This window comes from Zingiber officinale, chromosome 1A (genome assembly GCF_018446385.1).
Source record: "Zingiber officinale cultivar Zhangliang chromosome 1A, Zo_v1.1, whole genome shotgun sequence".
NCBI lineage: Eukaryota > Viridiplantae > Streptophyta > Magnoliopsida > Zingiberales > Zingiberaceae > Zingiber > Zingiber officinale.
The window spans coordinates 3,222,205-3,246,094 of record NC_055987.1 but is presented as its reverse complement, the minus strand read 5'-3'; the positions used below and the strand labels follow the sequence as shown (position 1 = coordinate 3,246,094).

The window sequence follows — 23,890 nt, the reverse complement described above, 5'->3', positions numbered from 1 at the left end:
CCCATCCGAGGTCGCTCGCTCCTCCTTCCCTTCACTATGACCGGTAAAAGGATGGCCGCCCCATTTCTCTTGCTGCTAATCGCGTCCTGCTAATCTCTCTTGCTGCTAATCGCGCTCCGGGGTGAATCGCAGCGCAAAGGGCGGCTCGGACTCTTTGTCCCTCCATCTCTGTCCTTTCTCCGTCTCCCATTGTGTCGCCCGGAGTTAGATCGAGATGGTGGTGAAGCTCTCGAAAGCGGAGAAGAAGGTCTGCTACGACAAGAAGCTGTGCTCGCTTCTGGACGAGTACGGGAAGGTCCTAATCGCCGCCGCCGACAATGTTGGGTCCAACCAGCTCCAAAGCATCCGCAGGGGCCTCCGCGGCGACTCCGTCATCCTCATGGGCAAGAACACCCTCATCCGCCGCTGCATCCGCTTCCACACCGAGAAGACCGGCAACAAGGACTTCCTCAACCTCCTCCCCCTTCTCGTCGTACGCACTCTTCGCCATTTCCCATTTCCTCATCTTTAGTTCCTCCATGAATCGATCATTTAGCTATTTAGTAATTATCCTTGACTGATTCAGGGGAATGTGGGATTGATATTCACAAAGGGCGATCTTAAGGAAGTTAGCGAGGAGGTTGCCAAGTACAAGGTGTTGAATATAATAAATGTGATTTTTTGATGTTGGTTATCACGATTATCATAGTTTTCTGTCGAGTGATCAATATTTTTGGTGTTTTCCATTTGCAAGTTCGTAGACAACTTTTTTGCTAGATTGTATAAACCTTTTCCACTCCGTAGTATCTTTAGTTCAGTACCCCATGCGTACATTTGAATTCCTTCACCAAAGGGGCCAGATATGAAACAATGAATCTATGCTGCTTGATCATCTATCTGTTAATGTGTTTTTAATGCTATTTTATGTTGGATATTACAATGATCAGAGTTTTGGGTCAAGTGATCAATATTTGTTGGTTGAGGTTTTCCATTTTGCAAGTTCTTAGATAACTTGTTTGCTATATTGTATAAACCTTTTCCACTCTGTATTACTTCCTGCACCAAAGAGACCAGATATGAAACACTGAAACTAAATCAGCGATTAAAGGTGATTAATCATCTCTAGTTTAAGCCATTTTGTTCTCCAAAGAAAGTATCTTTCTTCTAGTGCTCTGTCAAGCAAATGAAACATTTAATAAGAGTGTTGATGCATGCATTGATAATGAGAAGGCAGTCAAGCTTTATGAAGTTCCACTCGTGAAATTCTTGGAGCAGAAATAGCTTTGTCATTTGGGTGGTAAGTTCCTTAACTCGAAAATAGCTTATTCTGAATCGGACATGCTAAGATCAATGATATGACTACCGTGTCTTTATACTGTTTAAGTGCTTTTATACTACATGCATTATTGATTATGGCAGAGTCAAGTATAGTAAAGATATCCTAAGTTACTTGGAGGATCTGTGGCTGAACGATGAATGCCAATATAATGGTTCTATGCTGGATGTCTTTCTTGTTACTGATCAATGATCCCTCTCTTCCTGAGCTTTGTCTTAACTAATGTTAATGCCTGTTTACACTTACGTGTGGTTGAACATTTGCAGGCTGCATCTTGTTTTTTCTTCTCCAAGGCATCTAATGATTTCTGGAGTATGCATTATTATTATAGAAATCTTATATCTAATGGATTTTTCCCTTTTGGGTTTTGTGATTTGTTCTTCAATTTTGGGATTCGGTATGCTTCCTCTTCTCTCTTGTTATAATATATTCCATTTTGACATTGCATGTAGTGTCATGAGTTGTTGCTTCTGTAGTGATTAGAAACTGGACAAGGTCTTGATGATCCATGGTCCAATAGGTTGGTGGGTTATATACAAGGCTATCCTTGTATTGTTTACAGTATTCATATGGATTTTCTCTTTTGTGCTTTAAGTTGGTTGGCAGAGAATGCACACTTGTTTCGGGCTGTATTTATAATGATCTGACTTGTGTAATGTGAATCATATATGTTCAAAGATATACATGATCAAGAACAATGAATCAAGCTACTTAGCAATGCCGTGATTGTGTTCCAGCACCATAGTTATAGGCACAATATAACATTTGTATTTTCCAAGGTACTTAGGCAATGAATTTAGCTGTGTATTTTGATAAATATTTTTCTTTGTTAAATTATTTAGCACCCAGAGCAACATAGTTGTTTCTTATATCATTTGTGTATAGTCATCATGAAAAATGAAAATCTGATATTTGTTCGGATCAAGAATAGTACAATTTAATTTAACACATTTCATGTCTGATATTTGATGGTATTTGGACATACAAAGGAAAGAGGGCAACCAACTTATAGCCATAGCTTTGAGGGTCATGAATTACTAATGATGTGTTTATCCTCGTGTTTGCATATCCTTTACTCAACATTCACATGTTCCATTGTACCTAGACCATTCTGGGATATTTCACTAGGATGTCCTGATTAATATGGTTGGTGTGTATAGTTTTGCTTTGATCTGGTTACACTCCTTGAGAAACTTAAGAGGATGTGTTCTTTCTCTTCTTACAACCAGCACTTGATGGCACTTGATGTCAACTGGTGGTAACAAGCACCTTACACTTCTTATTTGGAAGCAAAAGGTGAAACCGTCACCTTGGCAACCCCAACAAGGTGACCCTCCACTATTTGGAAAAGAGGTAAATCACGGCACATGCAAGGAGGGGTTGAGGTAATTAGTGGGGCATTTCAAAAAGTATGGTTAAGAAGTATTTCTTTTCAGTTTAATCTTGTACATTACATCTTAACTGCATTATTCCCTGAAACTCATGTTTTTACTTACTAGAGGATTGAATGGACCCAAAGAAAGCTCTAACTTGTTGTTTTGGGTGCTGAACTAAGGAGGCAGCTGCCTTCTTGCCGCATTCCTTGCTGCTGTGGTTGGTAGCAGAAATCACAGAAAATAGGGAGCTTAGTGCAGGATATTCAGGATACCAAAATGGCATCAGAGGTAGTACAATAAATAGTATATCTCTTCATCAGAGGTAGCTTTGTTCTTCTATGCTTCCTTCACTGGATTTGTTGTGTAATCATATTTCTTTGTTCAACCATTATCATGCCTAGTAAGTTGTTGTACGATGCTGTCGGTTCTTATCAATCTGTACACTTGAATTAGAAGGAGCAAATTATCTATGTTATATTCTAAGCAGCATATACTAAGTGTCATATATGAAATTTTTAGATTCTATGTTATATTCGTTATCTTCCACAGCAGCCTTTAAAAACTCAGTATTCCATTTTATTTGATACATGTACACATTTGTTTTAGTTATTTGACATATGGTGGATTTATGTGTTTTTACAGTTTACAAATCTCAAGTACTCCAGAGTTGAAATTGATGAAGTGAGGTTCGAGTGGGCTGAATGCATGCTAGATTGCATTTGAAGTGCGGTTCTACCTTGATGTGTTAAAAGAATGTTCTACCTTGATTTTGATATCTAATAGCTAGCTTTTGATGTAAAAAGAATGTTTGGGTATTTTATGGATATTGTTGTAAGAAGATTTTTTATATAATTTGTGAATATTTGTGTATTTTATGAATATTATTGAATGAAGAATATTTGTATAATTTGTGAATATTTGTGCTTTTTTTTTTGTTATTGTCGGTTTTTCATTGTTTCGGAAATCAAATTTGTGCTGTTAAAAAATATACATATTACATCGGTTTTCCATCGCTGCAAAACCGGTGTTATTAACTAATATTACATCGGTCATTTACCGCTGCCAAAACTGGTGTTATTAACATACAATATTACATCAGTTTTACACCGTTGATGAAACGGTGTCGTTAAGTGATACTACACCGGTTAATAACCGATTCGAAGATCGGTGTCGTTAAGTGATACTACACCGGTTTTAACCCGATGTCTAAAATGGCAGACTTTTAACATCGGCTTCATAGACATGGGTCAAAAATGAAATAGACATCGGTCGAAAATGAAATAGACACCGGTGGAAAACCGATGTCTATGAAGGTTTTTGTTGTAGTGAAACATGGGTTCTTTGAGTGCATAAGTGCTTAAAGCATTCAAAACTCCTAGGACGGAGACTAATACTCACATCCTTCCGCCTATAGCCGTCACATTTGTGTTGGACCCTATGGCTGTTTTGATGTGATCAACCAAGCTTAGGTTAGGTCATGTTTTGTCAGATCCCTGTGTCTAAGTGTGCAGGAGCTTAGGAGCGCAGGAAGTCCAGCGGAAGACGCAGCTAGCGAGAAGGACGGCACGGGAAGGAAGCTGACGGGCTCGGTGCGTCCGAAGGACGAGAAAGCTGTGGAAGAGTACACCGGTAGGCGTGAAGAACGTGCGCGACGTTCGAGGGACGTAAAGCCGGGATGGAAGACTGCTCGAGGAGAAGGCCGGGAATTGGGTTCGGGTGAGCCCTATTCCGGTTGGCCGAGATCACCCAAGTAAATGGTGGCGGAGCAGAAGAGACCCGGACCGAGGCGAGCTGAAACGGACCAGAAGGCCTGGACGAAAAGTCAACTTGTTGACTTCACAGTCCGGGCGCCCGGAGGTCCAGGCGCCCAGAACCATTTCGGGCGCCCGGGATGCCTTCTTATCTTGATCGCGGTCAAACCGCGTTCTATTCATTGGAGGATAAAATTTTATCCCCCCAGGGCGCCTGGAACTCTTCGGGGCACCCCGACCAAGGCTATAAATATAGCCTTGGTCCAGATCTAAAAATTAACTCAAGCAATCAACTGTGTAGTCATTTCTAGCAATAGTTCTAAACTTCCAAAGTGTAAAAGGCTTCTCCGCCTTCAGAGAAGGAGATCTTTCTAGTGCACTTTTCATCGCCCTGGATTAACAACTTTCTTGGTTGTAACCAGGTTAACTACTGAGTCCCTTTTCGTTTTTGCTTTTAATTTTATTATTTTACTATTGTACTATTTGAGTTGAAAATTCTGAGGAGGGTATAGTTTTTATTTTTCAGGCAATTCATCCCCCTCTTGCCGGCCTCCGCTGCACCAACAATTGGTATCAGAGCCACACCGCCTCAGAAGAACTAACCGCCGACTGAAGCACAAAGACGATGGTCGGAGCAAATATTCATCCCTCGAAATTCGACAGAGATTTCGCTACATGGAAGCGAAAAATGGAGGTATTTTTTAAAACTGAATTTGATATATTATTAATAATGAAATATGGATATGCAGCGCCAAAAGACAAAGAAGAGTACAACTGGACAAAGAAAGAGCAGACTGATTTTGTGGCCAACGGAAAGGCGGAATTCCACCTGCTCAGCGTTCTGCCGCCCCAGGAGGTAAGCCGGATCGGAAGCTACGACTCTGCAAACGACCTCTGGGAGAAATTCCTAGAGCTCCACGAAGGTACCTCGGAAGCAAAGCTAGCGAGGCGCGACATCCTTCGGACACAACTAACGAATCTCCGGATGAACACTGGCGAAAAGGTAGCGTAACTCCAAGCAAGAATCAAGGAGCTGATTACGCAACTGACGAATCTCGGCGAATTGGTAACAAATCGAGATTCCATCCGATACGCGTTCAACGCCTTCCCTAGAATCCCTGAATGGGCGTCCTTAGTAGATGCATACTACATCTCTAAGGACTTTGAGGTAAGTAGTTTAGAAAACTTATTTTCTACTTTCGAACTTCATGAGTCTCGACTTGCAGAGAAACCAGTAGAGAAGTCGAACCTCAACATTGCCCTACAAGCCGAAAAGGACTATCTCGACTCCGAAGCATCGATCGACGAAAACGAAGCAGCACTTTTGGTAAGAAAGCTAAATAAATTTGTTAAAACTATTAAATTTAAATCGCACTTGAGGAAGCATTAACGCAACAGAAGGATGGTCCGATGCTACAACTGCAACGAGGAAGAGCACATCAAGGATGACTGCCCCAAACTAGGGATGTAAACGAGCCGAATCGAGCCGAACAGTATCAGGCTCGAGCTCGGCTCGTTTAAGTTATATTCGGGCTCGAGCTCGGCTCGAGCTCGAATCGAGCTTTATCACAAGGCTCGAGCTCGGCTCGTTTTAGAATTATCAAGCTCGCGAACAGTTCGAGCTTGGCTCATTATTAGCTCGATTATCAAAGTTAACGAGCCTAACTCGTTAAGCAAGCTCGGGGTCGTTTTTGGGCTCGTTTTTGGCTGAATTTTTTGGCTCGGTTTAAGGCTCGTTTTAGAGCTCATTTTTTTGGCTCGTTTTAGAGCTCATTTTTTGGCTCGATTTAACGCTCGTTTTTTTGTCTCGCGAGCCTATAAACGAACATGTTCGCGAGCTCACGAGCCGAATATCCTTAAGCTCGAGCTCAGCTTGATAAAACTGTCGAACTCGAAATCGAGCTCGAGCTCGGCTCGATAAGATAAACAAACGAACTCGAACGAGCTTTTTACCGAATCGAGCTCCGAATAGCTCACGAACCGTTTGGTTCATTTACATCCCTACCCCAAACTGAAGAAAAAGAACAAAGAGAAGCCTCAAAAATCGACGTCCTCTACACGGAAGAGCCTGAAGGCTACATGGGATGATTCTTCATCATCCGAGTCAGAAGCCGAAGCTTTCTCGGGACTAGGACTGGTGGCCAATCATCTCTTCGAAGATGACTCGGACTCAGAGATGAGCATTGATCAAGGGGGAGAATCAGAAGAAGAAAGCTCCGAAGAAGGGGGAGCATCACCAAGTGAGGTAAGTAAGGTACGTGATGTCACTCCTTCTCGATCTTTCAAGTTTATTAAGGTACTTACCAAAGACTTAGTCAAATCAAAAAAAGAAATTGCCAACTTAAAAACGCAATTAGAGAATTTGAATCTAGAAAATGAAAAATTAAATTTAGAAATTGGAAAATTGAAAACTGAGAATGCATGTTTAAGACCAAATCGATTTCAAAAATCAAAAATTAAGGTCTACGGAAAATTAAACTGGTATATTAGAAAACATCAGGGACAACTTAGGAAAGTTCCCAGAAATTATGTACCCCCTAAATTTTTGAATAACCCAGTAGAAAGGAATCTATACTGAATTCCAAAATCTTTACTAGATTAAAAACTTTATAAGTTAGAGCTTACAGCGAGTAAATTAAACAATGAATTTCTTTATGAAGCTTTGTCTAAGGAAATGGTTGTTGCTCCAATAACCAAGAAGACCAAGTGTCTCTCCACGACCTGGAAGCTGAAATATCGAAATAAAATATTTAATTAACTTTCTGGTAAAAGTATTAAAATTAGAATAAAACAATGCTTTAAAAAGGTTACTTAAATATTTTTTTAATCATTTTTAAATACTGCACATGAATTTTGAAAAATACTTAGAAATATTTTTTGAAAAATTCTCAAATAGTTTTTTTTTAAGTTTAAATCTATTCTGAAATTAGAAATTCTTTCATTTAAACTTGAAAAATCTTTAAAACTATTTTTGCTAAAAAGTCTTCTAAAGTTAGAAAGTTTTTTTTGTTTAAGTCTTCTAAAAATATTTTTGTACTTACAAATTAAAAAAAAAATTCTCAATTAAAATTACATCTTAATTTTGAAATTTTTTTTATATAGTAATGTTTTCAACTTAGAAAGCATTTTGAAAATTTTTTGAAAATGAACTTAGCATTTTAAAAAAAAAAACTGCTTTTACCCTGTTTTTGCTGTGATCAAAGGGGGAGAATTAAGTAACAAGTTTAGGGGGAGTTAGGATAATTAAAAAAAATTCTAACTTATGTTGCAAATTTTATTATTGCAATTTTTGCGCCAAAAATGTTAGTTTAGTAAATTACTATTTGTTTGTTTTACCCTAACTTAAACTTGGGTTGATGCACATCAAAAAGGGGGAGATTGTTGGACCCCGTGGTTGTTTTGATATGATCAACCAAGTTTAGGTTGGGTCCTGTTTTGTCTAATCCCTGTGTCTAAGTGTGCAGGAGCTTAGGAGCGCAGGAAGTCGAGCGGAAGACGCAGCTAGCGAGAAAGACGGCACGGGAAGGAAGCTGACGGGCTCGGTGCGTCCGAAGGATGAGAAATCTGTGGAAGAGTACACCGGTGGGCGTGAAGAACGTGCACGGCGTTTGAGGGACGTAAAGCCGGGACGGAAGACTGCTCGAGGAGAAGACCGAGAATTGGGTTTGGGTCAGCCCTATTCCGGTTGGCCGAAATCACCAAAGCAAACGGAGCCGGAGCAGAAGAGACCCGGACCGAGACAAGCTGAAATAGAGCAGAAGGCTTGGACAAAAAGTCAACCTGGTTGACTTCACAGTCCGGGCGCCCGGATCCATTCCGGGCGCCCGGGATTCCTTCTTATCTTGATCACGGTCAAACCACGATCTATTCGTTGGGGGATAAAATTTTCTCCCCCATGGCGCCTGGAACTCTTCAGGGCGCCCCGACCAAGGCTATAAATATAGCATTGGTCCAGATCTAAAAATTAACTCAAGCAATCAACTGTGTAGTCATTTCTAGCAATAGTTCTAAACTTCCAAAGTGTAAAAGGCTTCTCTGCCTTTAGAGATGGAGATCTTTCTAGTGCGCTTTTCATCGCCCTGGATTAACAACCTTCGTGGTTGTAACCCGGTTAACCTCTGAGTCCCTTTTCATTTCTGCTTTTAATTTTATTATTTTACTATTGCACTATTTGAGTTGAAAATTTCGAGGAGGGTATAGTTTTATTTTTCAGGCAATTCACCCCCCTCTTGCCGGCTTTCGCTACACCAACAATTTGTTCAGCTTTCTTAAAATATTTAACAAGTTTTTCAAAAAAAAAAACATAAAGTGGAGCATCTATGAGCAAATCAATCAATTATGACACCAAATGTATGGTAGACAAATTTCAAAACTACAACCATATGAGAATATAATCTTCAAACAAAACTCGCCATTTTCTCAAGGTCAAGCATAATACACAATGCAGTAAAAATGGAGCTCAGCAATTATGCAATAAAAACAGATCTGGAAAAGGAAGCGAAGAAATCGAGTCCGTACCAAAAAACGGTGTAGTTAGAGAACTCCAATGCAGATACCACAACCCCAATAGAGGCCCCTGCAAAGACGCACTGTCCGGTCCACAGTAGTAGTCCACTCCATGCTCCAAGGCTTCCCACCACCACCTTCATCACCGTCGCTACTGCTGCTGCCTCTTGCCAAGCAACCCTAGATCTCCTCACACCACTCCTTGTGGATCATCTTCCTTCACGCATCTATTCCCACCCTGAAATCTGTATCAATCTCTTTTGATTTCTCGGATTCGACGAAGGCATTGATTTCCTCTACCTCATTTTCTTCTGCAGGGAAAGGGGGCGCAGTGAGCGATATGGAGTGCGAGAAATGATATGTTACAACAATACGGAGCACGAAATGCTCAATGAATGACTCAACATTTCCTACTTGGAAAAAAAGAAAATAAAAAAAAAAAGAGAAATGATATGAACAACAAAGCTTTTGCCCTAAAATCCCCGCGGCTTATCCTTCTCCTCCACCCACGATGCAACTTCTCCCTTCTCCACCCACATCCGCGACGCGGCTCGGCTTCTCCCTTCTCCTCCACCCACGGCCGCAGTAATCGGCCACGAAACTAACCTAAAATCGCTGCCTCTCCCTTCTCCTCCACCCTCGCCACTTCTCCCTCCTCCTCCGCCCACGGCGACGGCCAACCTAACCCTAAGACGCCACCCCGGCAAAGCCACGAAGCGTGGGTCGTGGCTTCTCCTTCTCCTCCACCACAGTCGCGGGAATCAGCTATGAAACTAACCTAAAATTGCTGCCTCTCCCTTCTCCTCCACCCTCGCCACTTCTCCCTCCTCCTCCACCCACGGCAACGACCAACTGACCCTAAGATGCCACCCCAAAAAGCCACGAAGCTCATCCTCCACGGCCTAGGCCCTAAAGCTCCTCCATCAATGAAGCTCCTCCACCAACGAAGCTACTCCTGGTAGCGAAGCTCCTCCACCAGAGAAGCTCCACCACTAGCGAAGCTCCTCCACCAGCGAAGCTCCACCACCCAACATCCACCAGCGAAGCTACTCCTGGCAGTATCTCGTTCTTCCTCCTGCCCTTTCCATTATGGTAACTCACTATATCTTCTCTTGTATTTTAGTTAAATGTCATGGTGATGATTGAACAATTCATGAACTTTCTTATGTATTTTTGATGATCCAACATGGATGGATAGACATAGCAGAATCTGTTAAGCACCTTTAAAATTTCTTCCTATGCAAAGAGTTCCCAATGTATAGGAAGTGGATTCACTCACTGTATCTTCTCCTGTATTTTAGTTAAATTTCATGATTCATTATCCTACTTAAAGGGGTACCTTGATTGATGCTTTGTTGTTTCTTCACAATTATGGCATCAACAATGCGTGTTGTTTGTTCCTTGTTATTTTGTAAGTTATGTGTATTCATAACAGCAAAAGAAACATATTGAATTATTTATTTATGTACGTTCCTTGTTATATTCTCATTTCAGTTTTTTTTTCTAATGATGTTCTTAAACATTTCTTTGTACTATTATTTATTTATGTTTGCCAATAACTATTTTGTTTGAATTTAGGTTGTTAAATTACTATGGAGCAAGAACTATTAATTGAGGATGATGTGCAAGTGTTGGGTGATTCGTCAAGCTCAAATACACTTGATACTCCACATGTTGGGATGTATTTTTCATCTGAAGAAGAAGTCCGTGCTTTTTACAAATCATATGTCCAGGGTCTTGGTTTTGGTATTTCAAAGTTGGGTTCTAAAAAAGGAGATGATGGCCAGATAAAGTATTTTCATTCAGATGCTCTAAAAATGGTAAGACGTTCCTAGAGTGAAAAATTCTTTTTATCCTAGAGCTTGTAGTATAACGGATTGCAAAGCAAAGATTAATATTATAGTTCAGAATGATGAACTATGTGTCATTACTAGAATTCAACTAGAACACAATCATACATTAAGTCCAAGGAAGTCAAGACATTTTAGATGCAAAGTGTTAGATTCCTAAACTAAGAGGAAATTAGAGTTGAATGATCAAGCGGGAATAATTTTGAGTAAGAGTTTTCAATCATTTGTTGTTGAAGCTAGTGGTTATGAAATTTGCCGTTTGATCAGAGAAAGTGTAGAAATTATGTGACTGAAGCAAGGAGATTAAGGCTTGGGAATGGTGATGCAGAAGTCTTGAATAATTACTTTTGTCATATGCAAAGTAGAAATTCAAATTTCTTTTATGTAATTGATGTAGATGAAGATTCTCGCATAAGAAATATATTTTGGGCTAATGCAAGATGTAGGGCTGCATGTGATTCTTTTTCTGATGTCATTACATATGATACCACATATCTTACCAATAGTTATGAAATGACATTTGCTCCATTTGTTGGAGTAAATTATCATGGTGAATCCATATTACTTGGCTGTGGTTTGATATCTAAAGAAGATTCAAAAACTTTCATTTGGTTATTTAAATCATGGTTGACAAGCATGAGAGCATGAGTTCCACGAGCTATTATTACGAATCAATGCAAAGCCATGGAAATTTCAATTCTTGAGGTATTTCCAGACTCTCATCATCATTTATATCTTTGGTATATTATGAAAAAACTTCTAGCCAAGTTTAGTAGTCATGCCAATTATAAGTTGATAAAGAGAAACTTGAAGAATATTGTTTATAATTCTTTGACGTCTACAGAATGTGATAGCAACTAGAAAAAAATTTTCAAAGAATTTAACTTAGAGAAAAATGATTGGTTGAATTTTTTATATGAAGTTTGTAATAAGTGGATGCCTATGTATGTGAAAGATAAATTTTGGATAGGTATGTCGACAACTCAAAGAAGTGAGAGTATGAATGCATTTTTTGATGATTATGTTCATTCGAAAACAACTTTGAAGCACTTTCTTGAACAATATGACAATGCTTTGAAAAGAAAGATAGAAAAGGAAGATAATTTAATTTTGTGTCTTTCAATTCAATAATTTTGGTCATCAGTGGCAATCCAATTGAAAAACAGTTTCAAAGTGTTTACACTAATAAGATATTTAAGTTGTTTCAAAATGAACTACGAGGTTTGATGTTTTGTAATGCTTCATTTGTGAAGGAAGAAGGGTCAATATTTTTTTTTTTGAGGTGATGGGAACTGTATATGGAAAAGATGGAACAACTCCAAAAGAGATTTCCTTTTGGGTACAATATAGTGAGTTACAATGTCAGATGAAGTGTTTGTGTTGTCTCTTTGAGTTTCATGGAATTGTGTGTAGACATTTGATGTCCATTCTGGTAAAAAGAAAAGTCACTACAGTTCCAGAAAATTATATTTTGGAACGATGGCGCAAAGACATTAAACATGAATATCAAGGAATCACCAATATTTTATGATGATTCTTGTTAGTATACAGAGGAAAGACGAAGATATAATAATCTTCAACCATTGTTACAGGAAGTGGGACAACTTGGGTCAAAAAATGATGAGAGGTGCTTTGTTTTAATAGGGATATTAAAAGAAGCAAAAAAAAAGTTTATGTATACCAATATTGGTAATTCGTTGGATGGTGATCAGGACAACAACATAATACATGAGGAATCATGAAATGAGAGCAAAAAGTTTCATAGTCCACTGAAAGTAGGTCTCGTAGACGTCCACCGACAAAAAGAAAACAATCTAAAATTGAACAAATTGTGAAAAGGGCAAAGGCAAAGTCTCAGAAAAAGATTTGGTTTGTATATTTGGTGTCATTTGTTACTTTGGTGTTATGTTTTATTAATAATTTGCATAAGTACATCTGCCTATAGGGTTCTACAATTGATAGAAAGAAAGATGAGTTATCAAACATTGAACAAATTGACAAATTTCCAGGTTTGATTGCAAATTCTTGATTTATTGTATTTCTAGTTTTTTTGTTAAATCTAAGTGGTGATTCTGTTCTTATAGAGAGTTAAAGATTGTTCAGGTTGGATAAAGAACTGTTGGATTTTTCAGGTACCATTATTTCTTCTTTCACTGTAAACTTTCTAATGTTTGACATATTACCATCATCTAGCCCTTCTATTATCGGTAACTATCATGTAGCCTCACTCTTTGTTTCAAGATTGTGTGTTTTCTATGTAACATTTGGTTTGGAAAGAAAATGGTCAAGTGTGTGGACATATGTGCAGACAATGGAGAGAACAAGGTCTTTTGAGAAGCCTACTGATTTGTTACAAATGCATGCTGATTTGTTCAAGGTATCTTCTCTTATCCAGAAAGATACAAATTTTGAAAGAGAATTTTTCACAATCCTTGTCTTGATGGTAGATGCTCATTCTCTGTTTGTTCCAGGAAGGCAAAACTGAAAAGATGAATTTTAAGATTAATGATGATCCGGGATTGGGTGGGAGGAATGATTGTCATACTTCCAAACCACAGATTATGAATGGAGATGAATTATTCCATGAAGACAAGAGTTAAAATGTTGCTACTGAAATGTAATAGAAGATTGTAATGCAATTGAACTTCTAAATTTTGTGTGTTACTGGAATGTGTTGTCTTGTAACTGAACTTTAAACACTTTGTTCATTTTGAGATTATTAATCTAGTCTTGCTTGTTCTGGTTTTATATACTGGTGCTTTGTTCTACATAACTATATTATATATCAGTGTGTTTGAAATTCAAAGCATGCTAGTCGATATTGTGAAGTTACTATTGCTTGAGCACTGTGTTGTTCGATCAAGATTAGTGGCATTCTAATTTCAAGGAAAACATGAAGTTAATCAAAAGCTGCAGTTTTTCTTTCAAAACTGTTAACTTTAAGGGTCTGCAACTCCTTCCCCTTGTGGCATATACTAAGAACTATTTTAAGATGCAAAGAAATGACATCATTATGAGAAGCAAGAAATCATCACTTTGGTTGCTGCCTGAGAGGAAACAAATTAGAGAGAGGAGAATCCATCACTTTGGTTAGCCAATAATAAGTAGTCTTCTCAACTTTAATGGAAATGACCTTAGAATTTACCTATCTTCCTTCTTATAAATCTCCATAACTATAGATGCATAGGAATAAATAATATCGAGAAACAAAGTGACAAACATAAGAGTTGTCCTTGTTAAATGCACTCAAGGCGATTTCTATCATCTGATCACAATTAAATGCACTCAAGGCAACTTCTATCATCTGATAACAATTAAATGCACTCAAGGCAACTTCTATCATTTGATCACTAATGTAAATTAAATACACTCGATTCAGATATCAAATGTAATTCATCATGCGAACTTTGCAAATTCAATTTCTCAATTACATTTTGAAAGTTGCTAGGAATAAACTCATGGGACATGAAAGGATATGTGAGTGAACAACCAAGAATAACTGAGAAGGTACATTAAACCATAAAACACTGATAAGGTACATTAAAAACCTAGAAACATCTTTCATTACATCTAAAGTTATTTGCTTATAGTAAATTACATCAACCACCTCAAGATCATCACAATCCAAGTAAATACAACTACAACAACAACAACAACAACTCTAAACTTCCAATTCAGTGAACATATTTCATCACTCAACTTTATAGTAACATAGTTGTTCACATCCTCCAGGAGATCATTGCAATCAATTGCACCCTCGTAACTATTAAATTTCTTCAATTGACTAATCTCCATCTGTAATTTTTTTTTATCCATCTTCAAATAATTAATAATTGCATTAGTTCTCTCTGACAATTCTGGATCATGCCATAAGAAGAAGTCACATCCCCTATCCTGAATATCGAATAAACTTAATGAAAACCCAATAGTTAAATAACATATAAGAGATCTCAATATATAAATAAATTTGATTTTGAAATAATTTTATATAAATAAAACTTACTCTAAATTGTGGACATGAAAAAAAATCACCTTCCTGGGTTGTTTCCTTCCATGATGTCCAGAGGGTAGCTATTAACCCACAATAACATAATATATTGGGAGTTTCACCTTGTTCATCATTCATGCATCTTCGAGTCAAAGATGTTGCTGATGAAGAGCTGGCTGTCATGGATATTTGTTTGTTTGTCCTGTAATTTTTTTTATATCAATAGTTGTCCTCAGTTAACTGGATACATACTCTAATCATTTCTCACAAATAATTCACATCTCTGAATTTCTAAACCAGACTTCCAGTGTTGTGTTAATAATGATTGGTCTCGATTAAAATAGGCATTGGTTGGATAATCTTTCCTACTTGTGCCTAGCATAAAAGAAATAGGAACATAGTTTCCTTTGATACAAGTGTCTAGCATAAAAGTAATAATCTTATACAAGAACAAGTCATCAATCATGACCAAAACATGTAATAGGAAAAAATATAGCAATCTAAGAAGAAATGTCAGCAACCAACAAAAAAGAAAAGAAGAGAAAACAAATACAAACCAGAAAGATCGCCTAATTACCAAATTGTTTGCAGCTATATGATATACAACAATACTTCACCCATAACATCATATATGGCAAAAGGGATGTATATTTACTCACGCAACCTAAAATCCTTCTAAAATCTGAAGTCAATCAATCAAACAAACAAAGAATCTCAAATTCCCCAAACGACTCCTAAATCCAACAGAGACAGTAACATTGATGATCAAACAGTAGCATTTCAGTGCTGAAATAAGCACTAGAAACATATTCCTCCAATTAATCAGGCAATAAAAATCCTCCAAAGGAACTACAAGGAAGAAAATAACCCTACCTTCCCTCCAAATGATATCCTCTCCACATCGACCAAGTTAGTGTGGCATTTGGGCATAGAGGAGCTTCGACAGAATTACTGTGGAGGAGTTTTGCTGGTGGAGGAATTTTTGTTCCGGGGGAAGTATGGCGTTAGGCTATGGAGGAGCTTTAGGGCTTGCCATCGCTTACGCCGGTGGAGGAGCTTCACTGGTGGAGGAGCTTCGTGGTGTGGAGGAGCTTTAGGGCTTGGAGAAGCTTCGCTGATGGAGGAGCTTCACTGGTGAAGGAGCTTCGCGGCGTGGAGGACCTTTAGGACTTGGAGAAGCTCCACTGGTGGAGGAGAAGGAGAAGCCGCAATCGTGGGTGGAGGAAAAGGGAGAGCCGAGCCGCGTCGCGGATGTGGGTGGAGGAGAAGGGAGAAGTCGTGTCGCGGGTGGAGGAGAAGGAGAAGCCGAGGGGATTTTAGGGCAAAAGTTTCGCTGTTTGTTTCATTTCTTTTTTCCCACGTAGGAAATGCTAAGTCACTGGAGACAAACGCATCAAGCATTCACTTCATTACTATATCTACAATTTAAGATAAATAATTTGTTTTATTAAATTTAAATAATCATTTTTTACTACACACTACATCAACTATTCTAAAATTTTTATTATCTTTAATTTTTTATTATTTTCTTCTCTTTCTTCAATTTTTTATTATTATATTTATGAAATGAGTGAAAGATGAAAGATTGAAAAAAATGGATGGAAGGAGAAAGATTGAAAAGAAATTTTATTTTATTTTTAGAGTATAAGTTTCATTCTCTAAATTTAGAGAATCACTATTCATCAAAAATCTAAATTTAGGGTACCTGTTGTAAAAATTTTTTAGCTATCCAATCTAAAATTTAGGATAAAATATTTGAATAAGATAGCTTATGTGAATTTTCTAACTTAGTAGGCAAATTTGCATAAAGAAAATTACATTTTTTTTTATTTCAATTCAGTCCCTATTTCAATTAACTAATCTCAATATTAGTTTTCTTAATAAATAGTAGGCACTCGATATTAATTTCCTAGATATTTTACAATATAAATTAATATTTAAAAATGGGTAAACAAGGAGAAAAATGTATTTGGATTTTTTTTTCCCACTATAAATTAGCCCCTAGCTACTTAAAGTGTACATAAACTAAAAGGAAAGATTGAGGATTCATTTTAACTAAATATTTAGTTAATTTTATAATATGAACTTTGTATGTATATTTCACAATCAGAGGGTTTTATTGGTGGTGCACTTTTCATTAAAAATTACGAGTTTAAAAACTATGACGACAAAGATCCCGCGGGGGTTTGTATTCAATGAGATAATAAATTCACCACTATAAGAATATACGTGGAGGGAAAAAAAAAGAGCATAAAATAGTTAATTCAAGATTGTGCAAGCGAAATTCTCTTTAAGAGTTGAACCATAAAGTATCATGTCGTTTTTGTCAACTAGTTCCATTTTGTTGCTAAAGATCAAAAGTGTCGCTCAATTAGATTTAATAAAGAATTCAAATAAATCTTACGTTTTAAGGTAAAAAAAGCATTGCCTTTGACGAAATATATTCTCAAGTGGGGTAGTTGCGTCACCAAAATAAAATTATGAAACGTAATTAACTTTAAAAATACAAAATTAATTAGGATTTTGATATTAAAATTATATATATTTTTAAAAAATAAAATACATGGCATAGCGACTCATATGAATATATATAGAAAAAAAATAATCTCTTTATTAATAAAATTCTAGAATCCCCTAAAGTGTTGGTGAAAGAATATAATAATAGTTATATATTTTTATTACTGATATTAGGGGTCACAATAGATTGTGTGTGTGTGTGTTATATAAATTTATACTGCAATCAAAATTGAATTCCAAACTAACTTACACTGATAACAGAAAAAAATAGCTATCTTATACACGCACAAAAAATCCCGTAGAGATTAAATTTTCTTACTTAAAAAACAATCAATATATTGAAACGATATGAACATTACAAAGAAGCTATTATACTCGACAATACTACACTGTAAGTGAATAGCTATCACAAAGCCTACAAGACACGAGTTAAGAATTAAGAGTACGCAAAGAGTCAACATGATTATTAAATAAGTTCCAAATTTAAATATAAAAGGCACATATGCGATAATAATAGTTGCAGAATATTCAAATGTCAAAACGTTGAGTTCATTTGCTGCGATACTTATTTAGCAAATTCACCCAAATACTAGGGAAAATTAAAGAAATCCACACCGATGACACAATGAGCAAATTATTGTTCCCATAGTAGACGATTTATTTTGAAGAGGCTATATATCGCAATAAGAACATATCACAAATCCATCACTGGAATATTATCAGCAAACTCCAACAAATATTTTTACTGCTCTTATGTATAGTACGCCTTGAAGAGCCAGATCCTTGTGATAATTAACTGAACCGTCCATAGTATCTTTACTACCTTGCCTTCATAAGTTAACCTTGTAAATTGCATGCGATACAAGAGACAAAAAATAAAGAATGAGCCATGTAAATAATACTAATTATATCAAAGACCTAAAAGCTTGGACAAAAAAAAAATGTATGGCAAAAGAAGAAGTTGATGAGCCATATATACTTGAAGAGAGAGACCATGATTCTTCTATTGCTGAGATTAACTAAAAATATGATACAAAAATGAAAAATAAGAGTAATATATACATGAAAATAACGGGAGTCAAAGATACTTACTATCCCTTCCGATCCGCATTGAACTTTTCTGACTACTTCAGCCTATTCAAAGATAATAGTGACATGAATGGGATGATGGGAAGCAAGTTCTCTGGTATCGCTTGAAGTTGAATATGTGGACAGCCATATATCTGTAGGCATTGGAGACGAGGAGTGAGTCCATGCAGCAGCTCTGTCGGCAGATATTGTAGTTTCTTGCAATTATGCAAAGTTAGAGATGTAACAGCAGTGAGGCTTGGCACCCATATCGGCTCTACAAATATCACCTCCTCAGAACATGACTCAATTTCAAGTTCTGTGATGAATGGCAGTGAGTTTCTTAAAAGAAACATTTTAAGCAGAGCAGTATTGTCCACGCATAATTTACGCAGAGATGACAAGCTTCCTGCTTGCTCATCTCCTACATCCAACTGAACCAGCTTAGGACATTCTACAATCTTCAATTCTTTGAGGGATTTAAGGAGTCCTAGGCACTCTATCCTTCTCAACTCATCACAATCAGAGATGCACAAGCATTGCAGTTCGACCAGTTGAACCAGAGAAATAGACGGTATGTATAGACAATCATTTATTTCCAATCGAGTAAGGTTGTGCAAGCAGTCGGACAAAAGTTTTGCATATTTTTCAATTCCTTGAGTGACGGCGGTAGATGGCGGCCACCTTCCTCGTCATCTTCCGTTTTGCTATTTAATATGAGCCTGGGACAGCATTCTATTGTCAACATTTCTAGGGAAGGAGGGAAGGGCGGTAATCTCTTTAGTTTGGGACAATCTATGACACAAAGTTCACGCAGGCAGGGAAATAGATCTTTGCCCTCAGTGCAAGACCACTCTCTCAGTGCTTTAAATTTGCATAACTTAAGCACTTGCAACTTTGGAAAACACTTGCCTTCAAATTCATGACTCAGTCGTTTCAAAGCAGGCATGCCGGTCATGCGAAGTTCAATTAGATGCAAACGTTGACCAATAAATGGCAGAACGTCATCCCACTCCATGCAATTTTCTAATTCAAGTTTTTCCAAATTGGGTAGAACTTTTGGCATCAACCAACTAGGCGACCTACCTCCATTGTACCATCTAATTGTCAATATTTTGAGTGATTCATGTGGCTGCAGAACTTCAATTACTTCCTCGTCCAATTTGGCATCCTTCGCACCATCCAATCTCAGATTCCATTCCAACACCAATTCTTTTAGGTGGACTTTGCTCTTTAACTTAGCCCGCTGTGCTTCTTTGCCATCAACAACATTCTCAAGATTTTGAATACAAAGTGTTCCATGAAGCTGTGTCAAATCCTTTAGTTGTCCAAGTTTGAGTTCATCATCCTCTCGAACACTAAATGTTGGCAATTCTTGAAGATTAGTTAGTCTCCATACATCCTTTATCATCAACCAAATTTTTTTATCTGCATCAATGTGTCTCAGATTGACCAACTTACCCAATTCTTGTGGTATAGACTCTAGTTCAGAACAACCATTTACCTTCAGTGTTTGCAAATTATAAAGGTCGCACAATGAGTCGGGCAGAATTTTAATTTTAAAATTGTTTGATATATCAAAGTGTCTCAAATTGACCAATTTACCCAATTCTTGTGGTATGGACTCTAGTTCATAACAATATTCTGCCTTCAGTGTTTGCAAATTATAAAGGTCACATAATAAGTCAGGCAAAATTTTAATTTTAGAATATGATATATCAAGATAACGGAGGTGAATCAATTTACCAATACGCTCAGATAACTCCAGCAAGCCACACCAACTTACAACCAGAACGCGAATGCTTCTTAGTATTTCAAAGAGGCTGCTATCGGGTAGTGAAAGTTTCAACACCAAGGTACGCAACTTGTTGTATCCTGAGAACTCCAGCGGCAATTTTTCTTTTTCTACTCGTAAATGTCGAGTTGTGGAAGCCGGCTTTGTGTGTCTGCTATTTTCAATCCTGCATGTCTCTTCCGTAGAAATCATCTCAGCTAAATCATGTATAAGGTCATGCATCACAATTCTAATCCCAAATCCATCCCAAAATTCATAATGATATCTGGATTCTTGAAAAAAAGAACTGTTAACAAACTCAAGAAAATAGTCACTTCCAACGTCTTCCATACTCTTTGTGTTTTTATCTTCATTAATGAAGCCTTCAGCCATCCACATTCGAACCAACTCAGTTTTATCGAATTTGTGATCTATAGGAAACAACGAGCAAAAAGCAAAACAATGCTTCAAATTTTCATCAAGATATTGATAACTTAACTGCAGAGCTGGCATAATATCATCTTCATCTTGTTTTGCTTTCCATATGTCACTCTCCATTACGGTGGCCCAGTGTTGCTGGCATATATTTGATCGCAGAACCCTGCCAATTGTCTTTGCAGCTAATGGTGAGCCGTTCAACTTGCGAACAATCTTTCTACCAATGTCTTCTAGCCCTGGATAGTCTTCAGGGTTGAGTGTGCCAAATGAGCATTCGTTGAACAATTGCCAAAAGGCATCTTCGTCTAAACCATGGAGCAAGATTGGTTCTGCCAGGCTAACCATTTTAGAAACTTTCATGCCCCGAGTTGTAACAATGATTTTGCTACCATGAGCTCCAACTTTGAGTAGTGCACAGAATTTCTCCCAGATACTCTTATCATCGCTCCACACGTCGTCAAGAACAAGCAGAAACTTCTTTTTCACAATATGCTGATGGAGTATTTTTTGAAGAGGTTCTAATCCCATATTCTCACCTTGTTTTTGTAGAGTTACTGACTCTATTATAGATTTAGTGAGTCCCTACACAGTGAAATTGTCATACACACAGACCCAAATCTTGAGGTGAAAATGATCCTGAACTCTATTGTCTTTGTGCGCATACTAAACAAGAGTAGTCTTTCCAGCACCTCCTATCCCGACAATGGGCAAGATAGAGAAGGTATCGTTGACAAATCCGGATGCAGGTTCCACCTGATTAGCTGACCCCAACAACCACTCTACCACTTGATTCAGTTCTTTCTCTCTGCCAATCAATTTGTCTGCCACCGGGGAAGAGCATGATTCTCTGGCCTGAAACTTCACCTCAGGTTGCTTCCCTCTATCATGTGTTGCTGGCAGATTCACGATGCTCTTCATACTAGTCTCCAACCTTCCTTGAATCTCCCTCACTCTAGCTCTCTCATCATAGGAAGAACCAAACAATTTTTTTGCAGCAGGCAAAATGCTTAGAAGGCCACTGGAGCCACTTGCCTTGTCCTCTTCTTCACCTTTGATCTTCTGCCTGAGGATATTGTATTGGAACTCATCTATCAAATCCTCAGCATCATAAGAAGCATCCTTGAGTTCCTGCATCAATGTCTTCCACTTGATGTTGTTGCTCCGACTACTCTGTACCTCGTCAAGGGTGATTTGCGTCTGCAGCAGCGACGTGTGCAGCTTTTTCATGTCCTCTGCAAAACCCCGGCGCTCGGCAAACAGTTGGATGGCTTTGTCGCTGGCCTTATCGATCAAGGTCTGGATAAAGGCCTGCGCCAACCATCCCCCCACTGTTAGTGACACCGCCATCTGATTGCAGAAGAGAGCAAATCTTTGCTCTTCTTTCAGATCTGCAAGCCAAAAGAACAGCAAAAACAAAACAAAGACGTCGCACCTCCGCTACTGTTACAGGATCGTAATGACCCCTCCGCTACTGTTGCAGGATCGAATGACTCCTCCGCTGTGACCACGGGGTCGCGCAACACGTCGCACCTGTCGTGGGTCTGGTGCCGGGGTCGTGCCGGTACCGGTCGCCAAGCGGAACGAGGCGTTTCGCCTGTTTCGACATGACACTTTAAACCATGAAAAAAAATTAATATTTCTTTAAATAAATATTATTAGAAATATTTAATTTTATTAGTTATAGCAAAAGGTGGAATTTGCCACCCTAACAGTCCAACACGATCGACCCTACAAGCATCTGTAAGGAGATAAATCGGAAAGCTACAGTTGGTCACTGTGGGAAGAGTATTTTTCTTGGTTTTGTCGAGATTCGACACCTTGCTCATTGTAACAATATCTATTAAGTATTAGTCAACTCAACTATGTCCCTGGGGCGACATTTATTTTTATTAGTAAAATTTAAAAGGACAATTTTATATATTGTCAATGATTATTTATACAATTGGAAGTGGTAGTCAACTAGGCTAAGTAGCAATAATTTTATCTTAGGTCAAACCTAAAAATTTAAAATATTTTATATTAACTAATTTAGAAACAAGTAATCAATTATTGGAATATTATTAATATACATTTTAATTACAATTTTTTTTTTAAAAATATCAATTATTTTTAACTTCGAGGAAGGAAAGTCTCGACATAACGGTAAAATTATTGTGTGACCTAGAAGAAATAGGTTTGACTACTAGATATAGTCACTACTTATAATATACTCTTCCTCGAAATCCTTTATTGATGGAAGTTTCGTGAACTAAAATGTCTTTTTATCAATTTTAATTTTGATAAATTATTAATAAAATTTATTTAGTCAAAAATATTTAGCTAGAAAATATCGATGGTGAATTATTGAAAAAGTGAAAGAAAAATAAAAGTTAAGAAACAAATAATACTACAATATTAAATATCATATTTTTATAAAAAAACTATTAATTAAGTATAATCGATAAATATTTTTAATTTATTAACAAAATTTAATTTTGATTAATAAATTAATTTTTTAACAGTAAAAAATTTAAAATTACTAATTAAATTTTAATAAAAAAATAAAAAAAATTACCAACCAAATCTAATTTTAATAGTAAAAAATTAAAATTATCAATTAAATCTAACATGAGTAAAAAAATAAAAACGATCCAGATTTAATTTATAAAAAATTTTAATTTTTTGACCAAATATAGTTTAGCTAGTAAAAAATTAAAACTACCAATGAAAATAAATCTCGACTAAAATTTATTTTAGCTATAATTTTAAATACTTAATATCTAAACTCATATATTTTAAAATTAATATTCATATTTGATTTATATAGATATATATGTAAAATTTGTGGGCCCCAATATAATAGGGGCCCTAGGCATAGGCCATGCCTTGAGCCAGCCCTGAGGTCTCTTTTGATCTTTAGTGCATATACATCAAGGTATGCAAGTCCCAAACTCCACAAAACTAGCCCCATAGAAGCAATTAAGTAGCTGAATTAAAAAAAAACATCCAAAGTAGCAATGCAGAATCAGAATGAAGAAAACATCATAATGGAGATCAGATAAATACACACACCAAACAAGTATTGACATGGAATCATCATTCAGTCTTTTCCTCTATGCAAGGATTTCAGATTTAACTCTCATGAAATTCAACTATAGAGTGGAACTTAGTTTTATTAGAAAGATAAAACAAGTTGATGTTGGAATTACCTTAATATTATTTAAAGTTCAAGAAGTATTATACGTTAGAGTAATTTATGTGATCCTATATTTTAATGTTTGGACAAAGTTTAAGTTAACTTTATTATTATAAGCAATGCGTAACTTCC

At 37.0% G+C, this 23,890-nt stretch overlaps 2 protein-coding genes across 2 annotated transcripts; one reads left to right on the top strand and one right to left on the bottom strand.

Annotated features, from left to right (window-relative positions):
• The first annotated feature begins 214 nt into the window (after nucleotides 1-214).
• Nucleotides 215-677, top strand: LOC122039070 (60S acidic ribosomal protein P0-like). The gene is made up of 2 exons (XM_042599082.1): nucleotides 215-472; nucleotides 566-677. The coding sequence occupies exons 1-2, from the start codon at nucleotides 215-217 to the stop codon at nucleotides 662-664; spliced, it is 357 nt and encodes a 118-aa protein (XP_042455016.1). The 3' UTR covers nucleotides 665-677.
• Nucleotides 678-18,963: 18,286 nt separating this feature from the next.
• On the bottom strand, nucleotides 18,964-21,111 carry LOC122039069 (putative disease resistance protein RGA1). Its single transcript, XM_042599081.1, has one exon. The coding sequence runs from the start codon at nucleotides 21,109-21,111 to the stop codon at nucleotides 18,964-18,966; it is 2,148 nt and encodes a 715-aa protein (XP_042455015.1).
• Nucleotides 21,112-23,890: the final 2,779 nt, after the last annotated feature.

What these genes read in the sequence shown, in the direction of transcription:
- LOC122039070 (XM_042599082.1), top strand. Translation starts at nt 215, where the DNA reads ATGGTGGTGAAGCTCTCGAAAGCGGAGAAGAAGGTCTGCTACGACAAG. An exon ending in ACCTCCTCCCCCTTCTCGTC is followed by an intron (nt 473 to 565) that starts GTACGCACTCTT and finishes TGACTGATTCAG; the next exon opens with GGGAATGTGGGATTGATATT.
- LOC122039069 (XM_042599081.1), bottom strand. Translation starts at nt 21,111, where the DNA reads ATGGGATTAGAACCTCTTCAAAAAATACTCCATCAGCATATTGTGAAA.